The 14,753-nt window shown below is 40.7% G+C and overlaps 1 protein-coding gene across 1 annotated transcript in view; it reads left to right on the top strand.

Annotated features, from left to right (window-relative positions):
- The window catches only part of sptb (spectrin, beta, erythrocytic), a 53,902-nt gene that overhangs the window by 15,063 nt on the left and 24,086 nt on the right, over nucleotides 1-14,753 (top strand). Inside the window, exons 3-15 of the mRNA XM_034675363.1 lie at nucleotides 5,787-5,938; nucleotides 6,022-6,195; nucleotides 7,734-7,831; nucleotides 8,211-8,291; nucleotides 8,439-8,554; nucleotides 8,682-8,794; nucleotides 8,884-9,071; nucleotides 10,356-10,473; nucleotides 11,233-11,391; nucleotides 11,731-12,033; nucleotides 12,126-12,276; nucleotides 13,024-13,894; nucleotides 14,065-14,202. Coding sequence (XP_034531254.1) covers nucleotides 5,787-5,938; nucleotides 6,022-6,195; nucleotides 7,734-7,831; nucleotides 8,211-8,291; nucleotides 8,439-8,554; nucleotides 8,682-8,794; nucleotides 8,884-9,071; nucleotides 10,356-10,473; nucleotides 11,233-11,391; nucleotides 11,731-12,033; nucleotides 12,126-12,276; nucleotides 13,024-13,894; nucleotides 14,065-14,202 — 2,662 coding nt within the window. The remainder of the gene's footprint in view (nucleotides 1-5,786; nucleotides 5,939-6,021; nucleotides 6,196-7,733; nucleotides 7,832-8,210; nucleotides 8,292-8,438; nucleotides 8,555-8,681; nucleotides 8,795-8,883; nucleotides 9,072-10,355; nucleotides 10,474-11,232; nucleotides 11,392-11,730; nucleotides 12,034-12,125; nucleotides 12,277-13,023; nucleotides 13,895-14,064; nucleotides 14,203-14,753) is intronic.

Genomic DNA, 14,753 nt, shown 5'->3' with positions numbered 1-14,753 from the left:
ACAGATTATTACGTAGCACAGCCACATGCCATTAGCTGGACTGTAGCATCTGCTAAGGGTTACTGCTAAAATGCTCTGCTACACAGATGTAAACAAGCACAATTGATGGATGGTATCTTGTAGTGCAGCATGGTTTGTCAGTATTTTGATCTAGAAAATGGAGATAAAGTTGTTTGTAGGCTGTGTCTAGCATATAACTGCTTGACAGGAGCAATGTGTAACCAGCACAGGGGACTTTAATCTAAAGGCTGGTCGTGCAAGCTCTGCTAGTGTTAGCCACACTCAGCAAACCAATTTGACATTGTTTACCCACAGACTCTGTGATCCTGTGTTACTAGATTTTCACTATTTTCTGATCTTTTTCAAGTTCGAGCCCTCGATTTATTTACAATTAGATGTTTTACCATTAAAACTTGAAATGGTCTTGTATAACCAGTAGCTTATGTAAGCTATGAAAATAGCTTCATTGTAAAATGACTAAAGGATAATTAAGCTTGGTTAACAAAAAGAAGAACAAACTAAAACAGGACTTCTTTGAAAATTCACCCCCACATCCATAAATGGAGCTCTGATGTTGGGATCACTGTTATGGTACACACTTTTAAGTTGATTTTGAATGTGCACCTGTGAACCAAACAAGCATTACACTATTATATATTCACTTATATTAACTGTAAACACAGAAGATTTTTTAGATTACCATGAGAGCTTTGTTCAGCAGAGGCCTGATGTCATATCGAGCTTGTCGAGCTCATCTGGAAACGGCACAGCTGGATGCATGTAGACAACAACCCTACTTCCCTCCTCCCTTCTTTACCTCTGATATCCCATGCCTAACTAAATGGCCAGGAGCCTCAGTGCGCACACTGTCTCCTCGCCGGGTCACATAATGTGAGATGATTCGGGGAAACCGTGTGCAGAGGATGCTATTGTATCGTCCTCTTCTTGACTCCTCACTTGCAGCTCCCTAAATAGTTCAGGAGCATTTGTCAAAGTTTTTCTCTTTTTTTCAAGTTGAGCTGTCTTGTCTTTTTATTTTTTGTCTATTTCATGATGTGACAGTCTGTACGTAACCAAACCTGACACTCCTTTGGAGCGCAGGGATATTTGCATGTTTTAATTGCCATGACTTTTTCATGGCGGGGTTATCTGTGTCGATGGAGCGAAGCAGAGTAGTGCGTGCTGTTGTTCTGCTGAGGGGAGCAGAGCGAAGCATGATTTATTTACCAAACTCTGCACCATGTGTTTTACATACAATAACACCATGCATTCTCTTTGATACTAAGAGTGGAGATGGAGAATTTTTGGAACTTACTGGGTCATTGTTAGCAGTACGGGAGAAAATGTAGGTAATGTATCCTGTTCTATTTTCCTGGTCTCTGTAGATTAAAGCTGAAAGCCTGCTGCATCTCACACACTCTCCACTCTATTTTCCTTAGCTTTACCTCTGCTCCAGTCTCTTTACCTCCTTCTGTGTCTCATTCTGTTTTATTGCCTCCTTCTTAACCTTAAATCTAGTATCTTTAACATCTTCTCTCTATCGTGCCTTCGTTCTTTCCTCTGTCTTCGTTCTCTGTTCCCTTCTCTTCAGCTGTTCTTCACTTGTTCTCTACAGCCCCGGGCTCTAAATCATTTATTGCAGAAGTCATTAAGGATGCAGTCCTTTGCACTCCTTAGTTTGCAGTCATATTTGGGTTCAGGAATAAACAGGGCAAACTGTAGCTGGCAGACCAAAGGGGAAGTCACGTGTCTGAGGATGGGACAGCTGAAAGGGAGAACGTCTCATCACCAGAGGCTGACCTGATAAACTTTAGAGAGCTGTGTGTGTGTGTGTGTGTGTGTGTGAATACACAATATGTCTGAGTGTGTGCATCTTCTGGGAGTTGAGGGTGCGTTAAAGGTACTAAAGTCGACTTGCATCATCCCTCTTTCATCCCTGCTCAATGCTGTTCTCAAAAATCCTTACCTGGAGTGGATGTTACAGCAAAAAACTTTAATTTCACAGGATTACTTTCACTGCATAATTAATCGTTTGCTTTACAAAACTCAGACAGTTGTGAGAAAATACCTCTCACATGTGTCTAGTTCCCAAAATGTTAAAAATATCCTAGACTTTCCTATAAAAACTAGGGATGTGCAGATATTGTAAAAATCTGGGCTGATCAACCAGTACTGTCAGATGTTTTCAAATATTCACTGTTTTAAATTGTAGCTAGTAGTCCCTGCTCTTAAATGCCACAGGAACATGTCTTACAAACTGCATGTCTGTGATCGCTCTCAAAGATGCTGTAATGCTCCCACACTGCCCACAATTTCTGTCACGTTTGACCATGAAACCAAAAAAGAGTTATCTGACAGCTGATTTCTTCTGCCCAATGAAAACCCTCTTCTCTGAATCAGCAGTGAGGTGTTCTAGAGATTTAACTCATGTGAAGCTCAGATAGACATCAGCTACTCACTATGCACGGCATATTATTTGCTGATGGGCTGATGTCTGTCAACAGGGTAAATACCCAACAATACCAACATTCAACCGACACATTGGTGTATTCCTAATCAAGACCAAAATTATTCACATTTCAGGGTGAATTTTGGTCATTTGCCCGACTGTGAAGTGTCACTGGTTAAATGTTACCCGTCACAGCCCTGGTGTCATTATGTGTGCTCCAGTGTCCCTACGACTTTTTGAAATATGTACACAGTTGAACTATTTTGTCCTCAAAAAGCAGTGAAGCATTCACATGTTGGCATAAACATGAAACCCTGGTTGTTTCAGTTTCACTCTTTTACCCAGCGAAACCCTGGTTGTTGAGTTTTTCCATTTAAAGCAGTACTTTAAAAACGTTTGTCTTTTTGCTAATCCTGCTCCAGTATCAGCCATGGGTACAAAATATTATGTGAAGAGAAAATCATCTAAAGGGAAAAACTCCTCCATCTTGCTGACTTACTTCTCACTGCCAAACGTTACCAGCAGAGCTCTAAACAGAGACACTTCAGGGTAAGTGCTGAATATCGACTTTTGTTTTTTACAGAAAAGGCAAAACATTGAACTGGTCACTGTATTGAGAACCAGTTTAATTGATTAATACATATGAAATACATATAAACTGTTATATGTGTATCATATATAAATTTAGCGCATCATTTTATATATTATGATATTGGTTTTAAGAACTTTACAAGCCTTCAAATAACATCTTTATTAAACATATAATATAATTTAAAGGATGACCAGAATGTACAACATCAATTCCACATGAGAATACTGCCTTAAAGAAATATTTCAAAGAGTGTATGTGCATATGAGTCAAAGTGGTGTTCTAGTTTCCCCTCTTTTGTTGTTGTTGTCTTTAGAAGTCATTTCTAGAGATGAAATAAATAAAGCAAACTCTTGTTGGTGCATCTTGAGACAGGTTGGAAATTTCAGCTGCAAGCTGCGAAAAATATAACTGAGACTTTTATTTTGCAGAGTAGAGAGTACACAATGAATCACTGACAGCTTGATTTAACTGCTCTATACATATCATGGAAGGTCAGAATTATTATGCAAGTAGGTTTTGAGTTTTAAGGTTCTAACTAAATACAGATGCAGTCATAAGCACACACCCACTCACACCTCCATCGTTCCCATTCCAAGTCAGCGTGCCCATGCACAAAATAAACAGAGTATAGAACATTGGGTCATGCTGACATATGGTCCCATCAAAATTGGTTTTATTTTTGCTGCTGAGTGGGAGGCACATCTGCCGTGCATTGGGATGTGATTTTAAGTGTGAGCGTGAGCCCGGCAAGATGTGTCACCATGTGGGCAGCACTCTCCCTCCCAAAAAACCCTCTTCAAGTCTGACTCTCTGCATCTCTCAGCTCGTCATTCCTGAGTTTTTAGGCCAAAAAATGCGGCTTGGGAATTTTCTGCATAAGTACTGTACGCCCACACCTCGATATACAGCGAACCTGCCTGTGTTTACTTTTTGTTTCATGTCGTGTTATTATGCAGCACCACTTCTCTGTCTGCTCTGCTGGGAGGAGGATGAGGAGACATGGATGCTTAGAGTAAAGCTTTTCTTTTGAGGGTTCAGTTTTGTGAGGGCTGCTTTTGGAGCAGGCCTGTACATTAAAATTCATAAGTTACATTAGTAATCATGCAAAGGCTGCTGTTTCTAACAACTAACGCTGGAGTGAGTGATAATGACTCCTTCAAATTTCTTTCAAATTTTAGCACTTGAACAAGATGATTTGACCTCTAGAATAGTCTTATAGAGAAACATACTGCTCTGGCTTCAGTACAAAGGATGCACTGTACAGCTATAAGGGCAATCAGACAGCACAGGTCTCCACCAAGGCCAACAGTCCAGTCTTCTCTGGTATGCAAATATCAAAGCACAGCCACTGTGTATGTCTGGATGTACTCAATGTAATTATGAAAGAAAGGCCATCCACTATCCAATGGAACCTTTCATTTTTCCTTTATTTGTCCGGCTTCGGGTCGGGGTGGCAGCAGGCCAAGAAAGTTTGCCCAGACATCCCAAGCAATGTTTCCCAGCTCCTTCTGATGCATCCCGAGATGTTCCAGACCCTAATCTTTCCAGCATGTTCTGGGTCCAGTTTGGGGGCCTCAGAATTCCATCTCTGCTCTTTGCAGATGATGTGGTTCTGTTGGCTTCCTCAGGCTAGCAACTCCTTTAAAATGAATGGAGCAAGCTGACTTGGTTCAGGCACATGATTAGAATGCTTTGTGGACACCTCCCTTTAGAGGTTTATGTTTTTCTTAAACAGGAAATACCTGGGAAATATGATGTACATGCAAATTCAAAATGCTTGGATTGATTGACATCATGAAAACAACTGTTTCCTCTTCCTTTGTCCATGCAACACTCTTCAGCCATGCTTGTGAAAATCTGGCGTGTTGTTTTTCTGTAATGCTTCCCACAAACTGACAAACACAACCTTCTAAACTGGTGCTGTTATGCAGTGATTTGTCTGGTTCACATATTTTAACTCTGCTTCTCTCGAATGCAACCCCGTTTGACACGACAGTGTCAAAGTGTCAGAGTGAGGCCATCCTTTGCCGGCAGGGCTCCACTGTGACGAGGTCGACCATGTCTTTGACTTATTGAAGTTTTAGTGGTGGACATGCTTGCCCTTGGCTAGAGTTCCTTTTTGAAGTGACACTTTCTTGTTTGAAACTCACAGAGCTCAGAGAAAAACTAGGACTGTTATAATTGTTTTTGCTCCTGATAAGAGACATTTAGTATGGAGTATATGCAAACCAAATCAAATCCAGGATATGGCTTTTGTCCTTTATATTAGCTCTCTGAGGCTGTCTTAACATTTAAGTTAAATAAAGTTCAAATGTTAGGGCAATTCAAAAGTTTAAAATGTAACATATGTGCATTGAAATGTCTTAAATCTAGGCATACTAAATATATTTTTAATGAGTTATGCTCTTAACTTTGAGGTTCTGGAGTCTTTTAAATATATTTGTCAAGGGCCAGTTGCTTCACAATCAGTCCTCTGTCATGGAAATGACATAAGGAGTGACATTAAATTAGTGGACTCATTTTGGCTGTATATTTGCTGCAGTTACTTTTAAGTCTTAACTTCACTGAGGATTAAGTTAACCCTTTGTTTTCAGAGCAGATGTGCTCAGTTCAGTCAGGGTCCTCCATCCGTCCGTGGTGCCCTTGAGCAGGACAGTTGATCATCCCAGGAGTGCTGTTCTGTAAATGTTAAGTTATTTCATGACTCATGAATCGTGTTTTTTCTTCACTCTGTGCTCCTTTTAGATGAGCGCGAAGCTGTTCAGAAGAAGACCTTCACTAAATGGGTCAACTCCATCCTGTCCCGGGTCGGCTGCCGGATCTCTGACCTCTACCTGGACCTGCGAGACGGACGCATGCTCATCAAACTGCTGGAGGTGCTGTCCGGTGAACGACTGGTAAGAAGCTGTCTGAGCTACATTTCAATGTTTTCCTCTTGTTTTTGTAGTCCTGCCTTTCTAATTCTTATTTCTGTCAACAGCCCAAACCAACTAAGGGCCGCATGCGTATCCACTGTTTGGAGAATGTGGACAAAGCTCTGCAGTTCCTCAAAGAGCAGAGGGTTCATCTGGAGAACATGGGCTCCCATGACATCGTCGATGGCAATCATCGCCTCATCCTCGGCCTCATCTGGACCATCATCCTTCGTTTCCAGGTAAACTTTGCTATGCTAATAACTATATTTACCTTTGTGATGCAGTTCATCACTGACATCAGTCTGATTGGATGCTCCTGTATGCTTAGCTTATAGGTGGTAGCTCAAAGTCAAAGTAATTCAGTGATATTCTGATCCCATTTGACACAAAGTGCATACCACTATTAACTTGTCAACTGAGCCACTTGGGAGTGTTTATAAATCATAATGTGACCTTCAAAGGAGCTGTGGGGTTGTTTTTTCCCAACACGACAGTAGAAGGAAGCAGGAACATGCTGCAACTGTTTTGTCCCTGTCTGCACACCACAGTAGACAGAATTGCACACGGTTTGAAATCATTTCAGACCTCAATCGCATCACAATTAAAAAGTTAATGTTGACAACATCTCTAAATGATGATATTGGATATATATATTGCATAAAATGTAAAGATGGTATTATTTCCTGCTCTCAAGTACTAAGAACAATTTTAGGCTACAACAGTTCCTGGTCAGTTTAAAATAAATTAAATCTTATGTCACTAGTATTTATTTTACTATTTCATTATAGTGTATTCAAAGACCCTCATAAAGATTGATTTGGGTTCATTTGCAAATTTTAACCCATGCTCTTACTTGATGAATCAGTCCTATGCACTTCCTACAGACAAAAATATGAAAAAGATAATTATGCTTAACTATGGCATCGTGTTATAACCCTTTATTTGCATATGAATGTAGCCAAAATATATAACCTGCTATGGTTGAAAGACAAGTCTCTGATTGTAAAGGTATTAGTCTGAACTGGGTGTGTATGCATGTAGCACAAAAACAATTTCTAGCCTTGGGATGTTTTTCCTTCCTTTCCTCGAAACTGATGCCTTCAGGTTCCAGCAGTTATTATCTGCTGTTAGAAGCACATCCAAAACATCAGAACATGTCTGTTAGACTCTTTTATCTTCTCGGTGGGGGCATATATTTATTTTTAATTTGACAGCAACACTGTTATTTTTAGCCGCGTTAGTTCAAACAATATGGCCTTCTGCATTATTCAGCCTTTTCAAAAACAAGAAAAAAAGACGAAGGAGAAAAAGAAACTGAAAAGAAAGGAGTTGACTTGGTCCTGTCGGTATCTTTTCAGCTGCATAAACCAAGGAGAACCAAAGCTGGCTAAATTTAGCCGCCTCTCAGGGCCTGTCTCTCAGATCACATCCCTGCTCTAATTACTGGCCCACTGTGTGGGAAAATACAAACCTCAATAACTACCCCCCTTGCTTTTATCAATACAACCCTGGGTTTAGAGTTTTAGAGAATCCAGCCGGCTAATGGTATTGATGATTACCACTTCAGATTAGTTTTATTTCACACAACTAAAAACCTCCTAGCAATACTGCTGTAATAACTAAGACATTTCAAAAGGGTATTTGTGCCACTTTGTGAAAATGTTCCTAATAAGCTATATGTTACTATCACAAAGTTCTCCTCTTTGATTGCAAACCCGACAGTAATTAGTTAAATTTCATTATTTACCATCCAGCTGTGCTTGTTGTTTTTCATCAGATCCAGGACATTATTGTGGAAACGGGCCAGGCAGACCAGAAGGAGACACGCTCAGCCAAGGACGCTCTTCTTCTGTGGTGTCAGATGAAAACTGCAGGGTAAGTGGGATGTGTGACCCTTATCATGATCATGCTGTTGTAAATATCCCTCTCAAATTAGTTTCGAAAATACACTCATGTGCACAGCTGCAAATCTTTTTAGTGGTAAAAATATTTTTGGGTGTGTCTCTGAAAACACGTCTATTTAAAACTGTTTGAACATGTGATTTATTTTCTTGATGAAGACATATCCTGTGCTTGTGTTCATTTATAATTTTTTATTCATTAAAACATATGCCTCTAAATTTCCTTGGTTGAAAAATTACATCTTTATTAAATATGTTGAAAATCCGAATAGAGACCAGAAACTGATTAAAAATAGGTGTCTCTCAATGATGTTGTTTTCTGTAAATGATACCTATTTGTTACTGTTCTGCAGGTATCCCAATGTAAACATCACAAACTTCACCACATGCTGGAAGGACGGCTTGGCCTTCAACGCTCTCATACACAAACACAGGTGAGGACGGACAAACTCTCACCAGCTTTGAAATGCAAACACACAGGAAATTCGCTGCTCTTTGTCTCTCCTCCTCATTCTCATCTTCACCACTCTAGTTGTCATTTTTTCTCTGTTGGTTTCTTACCCTGTATCTTTTTCTTTTAGGCCAGATTTGCTAGACTATGGAACACTGAGGAAGTCCAACCCAACACACAACCTCCAGAGCGCCTTCAATGTAGCAGAACAGAAGCTTGGTGTGACCAAACTGTTAGATCCTGAAGGTAAATGACTGATGGAGGCTTTCATGCAACTTCAAATGTTTAAGCCGTGAGACCCTGCGTAAAGAAAATCTGGAGGAGTGATGTCTTGCCTGCCAGTGACTGACATGTCTGGTGTTTTGTGTTGTAGATGTGTTCACAGAGAACCCTGATGAGAAGTCAATCATCACATACGTTGTGGCGTTTTACCACTACTTCTCAAAAATGAAGCAGCTTGCTGTGGAGGGCAAAAGAGTCGGAAAGGTTAGATGGAAAACAATTGAATGTATGTTCACTTGTGCTAAATGTGTTGATCTTTTTTTCCCCTGATTGCCTTTGACCTCCTTCTTCAGGTTCTGGATCAGGCCATAGAGACAGAGAAGATGGTCGATAAATATGAGACGCTGGCTTCAGATCTGCTGACGTGGATTGAGCAGACCATCATCGTGCTGAACAATCGGAAACTCGCCAACTCTTTGAGTGGAGTCCAGCAGCAGCTTCAAGCCTTTAACACCTACCGCACTGTGGAGAAACCACCCAAGTGAGTGAAAGCAAACATACTGCACCTTCTTATTACACTACATCTTGACTGAACCTTTATATGATTCATATCAAAGCTCCTGTGAGGAACTTTTGGTGACCCCTGTGGACAAAGCTGCACACTTTTATCCCTGCACATTTTGTCCTGCAAAGATCTTGACAGAAACCCTTCCATAACCTTGCCCCCTTTTAAATAGCAAGTGTATAACACATGGTGAATATTTGCTGTGGAAAATGCAGAAAAAGGGCTGTTCCTTCAGCATGCTGTAAATTATATTATCTGACACCCACCCAGTGGCAGCAATTAAAGGCATTAAAAATGACTCCATAGAGATAGTCATTTTCAGTGCTTATTGTCTTGTATGCTTTTTTAAGTAACACAAAGGCATCAGAATACATTTCTGTCTGTTTCATAACCTGTTAAAGTCTCCTCACAGGGGCATTAAGCAAATTTAAAAATATCAGAGTTGCAAAAACAAACAGAGAAATGAAAAATATGATATAATATGACTTTACACAGCACTTTTTAAGAAACTGGAGTTTCTTTTTTTAATACAATTCCAAGGGATTTACCTTAACAAGCTTGTGTTTTTGAATGAGTCACAAGATAATATCCTAAAACAATATTAAGTTTAAGATTTCAAAAAATAGCCATTATAAGGAAGGAAATCCTGTCATAATAGAAAAACTTAGGGGTGCTCAGTTTCTTAGACACTACAAACTGGACAGTCTGTGTACCTGAAAACATAAACATGTATGTGCAGTAAGTGTCACGAATAGGCTGCAAAAGGGGAAAGGTGTTGGTCAGGTACATTTAAGAGTAACATCAGAAACGTATATTTATCCAGCGATATTTACGCTCCTGTAAAGTCTTGCCTTCAATGTAAATGTTGTATAGGAGTGATGGTGGGACCAAGTCAGTCCACCAACGTGCTGGCATTAGAGGTAGTGACTTTTAAAAGGGCGAAACAGGATCCCTGTGAGCTGGCGTAGCACGCAGGGCTGTATCTGCAGGTCTGAATGTGTGTATGTGAAGCTTCCACTGTATGTATAGCTCCCCTGCTTCCACAACACAGAAACGTAATGTGAAACCACACTTGGACACCAACATTATGCCATTCCATGGTCAATATGAAAGTCCAAATGTGTGATTCAGGCAGAGCTGCGTTATGGCGTTTTTGCAGACACACCGTTTGAAGAAGACCAACCTTTTCTCTGTAGGGGGAATACCAAGCAATGTCATGACTGCAGTATACCTTACATGCACCACTTTCATTGTCTTCAGGTTCCAGGAGAAGGGAAACCTTGAGGTGTTGCTTTTCACGATCCAGAGTCGCATGAGAGCCAACAATCAGAGAGTCTACACACCTAAGGAGGGAGCTCTGGTCGCAGATATCAACAGGGTGAGAACTATTTTGTAAATTTTTAGACTATACTCTTAAAAATTGAGCAATAGTATGGTTTATATGATTTAAAAGAAATAACAAAATGAGCCAAACACTTTCCATAAAGTCTAAGATAAGTCTTACAAACACAAGGTATTCAGATTAACATCAAATAAGACCTGGAAAAAGCTTCACAGTTTAGGACCCCAAATAAGAGAATTCTTTGCATTTTTTCTTCAAAGCTGTAGTTTAAAAAAGAAAAAGTTTGTCAGGTATTTTCCTCATAAAGTTTTTCTTTATTTTGACCCTCATGCAGAGGTCAGGTCTGAAGCTCTCCCAGCTCAAATAGACTTGATTTAGCAGAGCACTATTTTTGAGGTTATAATTAAATCCCAAATTAATTTAATTGTGTTGGTAGTACTTTGGTCACATTCAGTAAATTGTACAATTAAAGCCATCTCTTAGTAGATACAAAGGTCTGACAGCACAGAAGGCATTAGAAATATAAACGTGTTCTCATAATAAAGAGCGTAACAGTATTACACCATTCTAGCACTATGCAGTCAAGGCCTATTTCCATACCAGGATGTATATTTCCATGTGTGGTTATTTAATCTGAAATAAACAAGTGTTTTTTTTTTATATCACTGAGAGTTCACAAACATTAGGGGCAGTTCTGTAGCTTGACTTGACTTCCAGCGTGAAAATAAAAAGTATCAGTTTGCTGCTAACCAAAACTGCAAACCCTTCACGATCCATCTCCTCTTCTGTGTGCAGGCCTGGGAGCGTCTGGAGAGGGCGGAGCACGAACGAGAGCGCGTCCTGAGAGACGAGCTGATCAGACAGGAGAAGCTGGAGCAGATGGCGAGGAGGTTTGACAGGAAGGCTGCCATGAGGGAGACCTGGCTCCTGGAGAACCAGAGACTAGTGGCTCAGGTAAAACAACAACAACAGAATTATGGACTTTGTGTAAAGGTGTTATTCGATTATTGTTCTGAAGTGTCTTGTGGAAAAAGTTCTGATCTCAATTAGACTGCTTAATTGAATCAAATTAGAGACAGTACAGACTTTTAGATCTTGTCATCGGTTAATTAACACAGCAGGGTATTTGCACATTTGATTATGCAAGAAGACAGGTAAACAGCAGAAGTGAAAAAAGGAGTAATTACCATCCCTCACAGGAGCATGTAAGAACAGAAGTTCTATTCCAAAAGCATATGTTTTCCCAGGATAAAAGATATAAGTACTCTGTCGTTTGTATCTTCATCTCCTCAGGATAACTTTGGTTACGACCTGCCAGCAGTAGAAGCAGCGAAGAAGAAGCACGATGCCATTGAGACAGACATTGCTGCATACGAGGAACGTGTTCAGGCCTTGGTGGACATCTCAAAGGTGCTGGAGTCAGAACGATACCATGATGCCAAAAGGATTGACGTGAGGAAAGACAACATCCTGCGTCTGTGGGATTACCTGCAGGAGCTGCTGAAGGCCCGCAGGGGGCGACTAGACAAAAATGTGACCCTGCAGAGGATCTTCCAGGAAATGCTGTACATCATCAGCTGGATGGATGATATGAAGGTACAGCATTAGGAGCAATGACTATCAACTAATCACATTTATTTGTAGACACTAAACTGATGAGATTATCACTCACGTCTCTCTTTCTTTAGGCCCGGCTTATGTCTCCTGACTTTGGGAAACACTTGCTGGAAGTGGAAGACTTGTTACAGAAACACGCTCTATTGGAGAATGACATCGCCCTGCAGGCAGAGAGAGTTCACAACGCGAGTGCTGCTGCTCTCAAGTTTGCCAATGGAGATAGTAAGTGCAGTGGCTCATAATGATCCTTCACTCTTCCTCTAATCGGGGATAAGGACACTATATGGATGCAGGTCATGGACGTTAACCAGGCCCAATATAATGCCTTGATACGCCTTGAGCAGACAAAATGTGCCTTCAGCCTTGAGTAAAACTCTCAAAAAGTACTAAAGATGTACTGGATCTTTGAACACTTTTTCCTTACTATTTATTGTCACAAACTTCTATGAAACACTGCTTTTGTCAAGAAAACATCAAGAGATAGATTTCAAATGTGAAGCTTACTTTATTTACAAGATCAAGGTATTGAGAAATTACCAGTTTAGTACCGGTACAAGAACTCAAGTACCATATTGGAAGGCTGAAATCGAACACGCTCAACCTCAGACCGAACCAAAGCATCTAATGTGGGTCAATGAAAAGGCAGATGAACAGTATTTACATGTCTTGTTTAATTAGACACAAGCTTCTAAATTTAAGAAACTTACAAACATCTGTTGCTGCTTCTGGTGCTACCATCATAAGCCTAAAACAAGCACATTAACTTTTTAATTAATAGAGTTTGCTCTCCTTATGGTTGCATAGATGTCTCAGTCTGCAGATATTGGTAAATCAGTTGATTTGGTCAGTAAGTAAGAATGTGTTTGGTCTGTTACAGTTTCTCATTGTAAGCAAGTATTGTAAGGAAGTAAGTATATAAGCATGAATTATCTAAGTTTTATATTTAATGTTCTTTTTTCCCCCTCGCAGGCTACAAACCATGTGATCCTCAGGTGATTCGTGACAGGGTCCAGCATCTTGACTTGTGCTACCAGGAGCTCTGTGCCCTCGCAGCCCAGCGGAGAGCTCGCCTGGAGCAGTCCCGCCGCTTCTGGAACTTCCTATGGGAGGTGGCTGAGCTTGAGAGCTGGATCAGAGAAAAGGAGCACATTTTCTCCTCCATGGATTACGGAAAAGACCTGACGAGCGTGCTGGTGCTCCAGAGTAAACACAGCGCCTTCGAGGATGAGCTCGGGGCACGCCGTGCCAACCTGGAACAGGTCCTGGCAGAAGGAGAGAAGATGATCAAGACCAAGCACTTTGGCTCCCCGAAGGTTCAAGACAGCATGGACAGCATTGGGAGGCAGTGGCAGCAGCTGGAGGAGCTGGCTGCGTTCAGGAGACAGAACCTTCAGGACACACAGAGGTTCTTCCAGTTTCAGGGAGATGCTGATGATCTCAAGTCCTGGCTTCTGGACGCCAAGAGGCAGATGAGCAGCGAGGATGTGGGCCACGATGAGTACACCACCGAGCGGCTACTGAAGAAGCACAAAAGCCTGAAGAACGAAGCGATCAAGAACGGAGCCACAATAGATGCCCTGTCTAAACAGGCCAATTCACTCCCAGAGGAGCTGCAGAACACCCCTGACATCCAGAGACGTCTGAAGGACATCAAGGACCTGTACATGGAGCTCATGTCTCTGGCTGACCTGAGACAGAAAAAGCTGGATGACGCTATGGCTCTGTACACCATCTTCAGTGAGACAGATGCCTGTGAGCTCTGGATGGGCCAGAAGGAGACGTGGCTGGTGGGATTAGATGTGCCTGAGAAGTTGGAGGACCTGGAAGTAGTACAGAATAGGTAAATAGAAACAAAACATCTGAACTATCTTTGTACCTTTGCCTAGATATACTATTATAATTCTCAAATACCTGGAAATAGAAGATTACTATTACAGGAATGATAACCCATTTTTTACACATAATGTACATTATTTCAAATACATTAACCACAACTTTCCTCACTTTTAGGTTGAGTATTCTAGCTCAAGAAATGGCAAATGTTCAGTCGAGAGTCGATTACGTCAACAAAGCTGTGAAACAGCTGGAGGACAGCAGACACCCTCGCACCAAGGAGGTCAAAGAATATCAGACACGACTGAATAAGAGGTGCTTTGAATGTTTTATCTCGTCACTGCAAGTTTCATACATTTGAAGGTAGTATCGTCCAACATTTCTGATAAATGATTCAGAGTCACTCCAGAAATAAATGACAAAAAAATCCTATTTTATAAATTTCTCACTTTACAATGAGGCCTATTAAAAGTTGGGTTCAACGCAGGTCTATAATTGGAATAATGGAAATTTGGGAAACAGAGTTAGTGTTCAATTGGTTGAACTTCCAATTATCTGTAGTTAATTACAAGCATGCTGTGTGAGACAGTTCAGGGCGGGTCAGTTGGACATGCAGAAATGGGAACTCTGTCCACAGGGATGTATAATAATAACAACTTGGTTAGAAATTCAACCAATATAATTGAGTTTACAGTGAATGAAGCCATTTTTCAAGGGGATGGCTTATTTGCATTTGATTAGCAGGAAATGACACGCTTCTTTCTGGAAAGCTTCAGGACTTATTGAAAATTTGTAGGATATGAAAATGTTATCAGAGTTTAACAGAGATATCTAAAGGCTCATGGTAGGTTTAATACATAACCTTT

This window comes from Notolabrus celidotus, chromosome 22 (assembly GCF_009762535.1).
Source record: "Notolabrus celidotus isolate fNotCel1 chromosome 22, fNotCel1.pri, whole genome shotgun sequence".
NCBI classification, from domain to species: domain Eukaryota; kingdom Metazoa; phylum Chordata; class Actinopteri; order Labriformes; family Labridae; genus Notolabrus; species Notolabrus celidotus.
The sequence above is the reverse complement of the archived record's forward strand: the minus strand, read 5'-3'. Positions and strand labels throughout refer to the sequence as shown.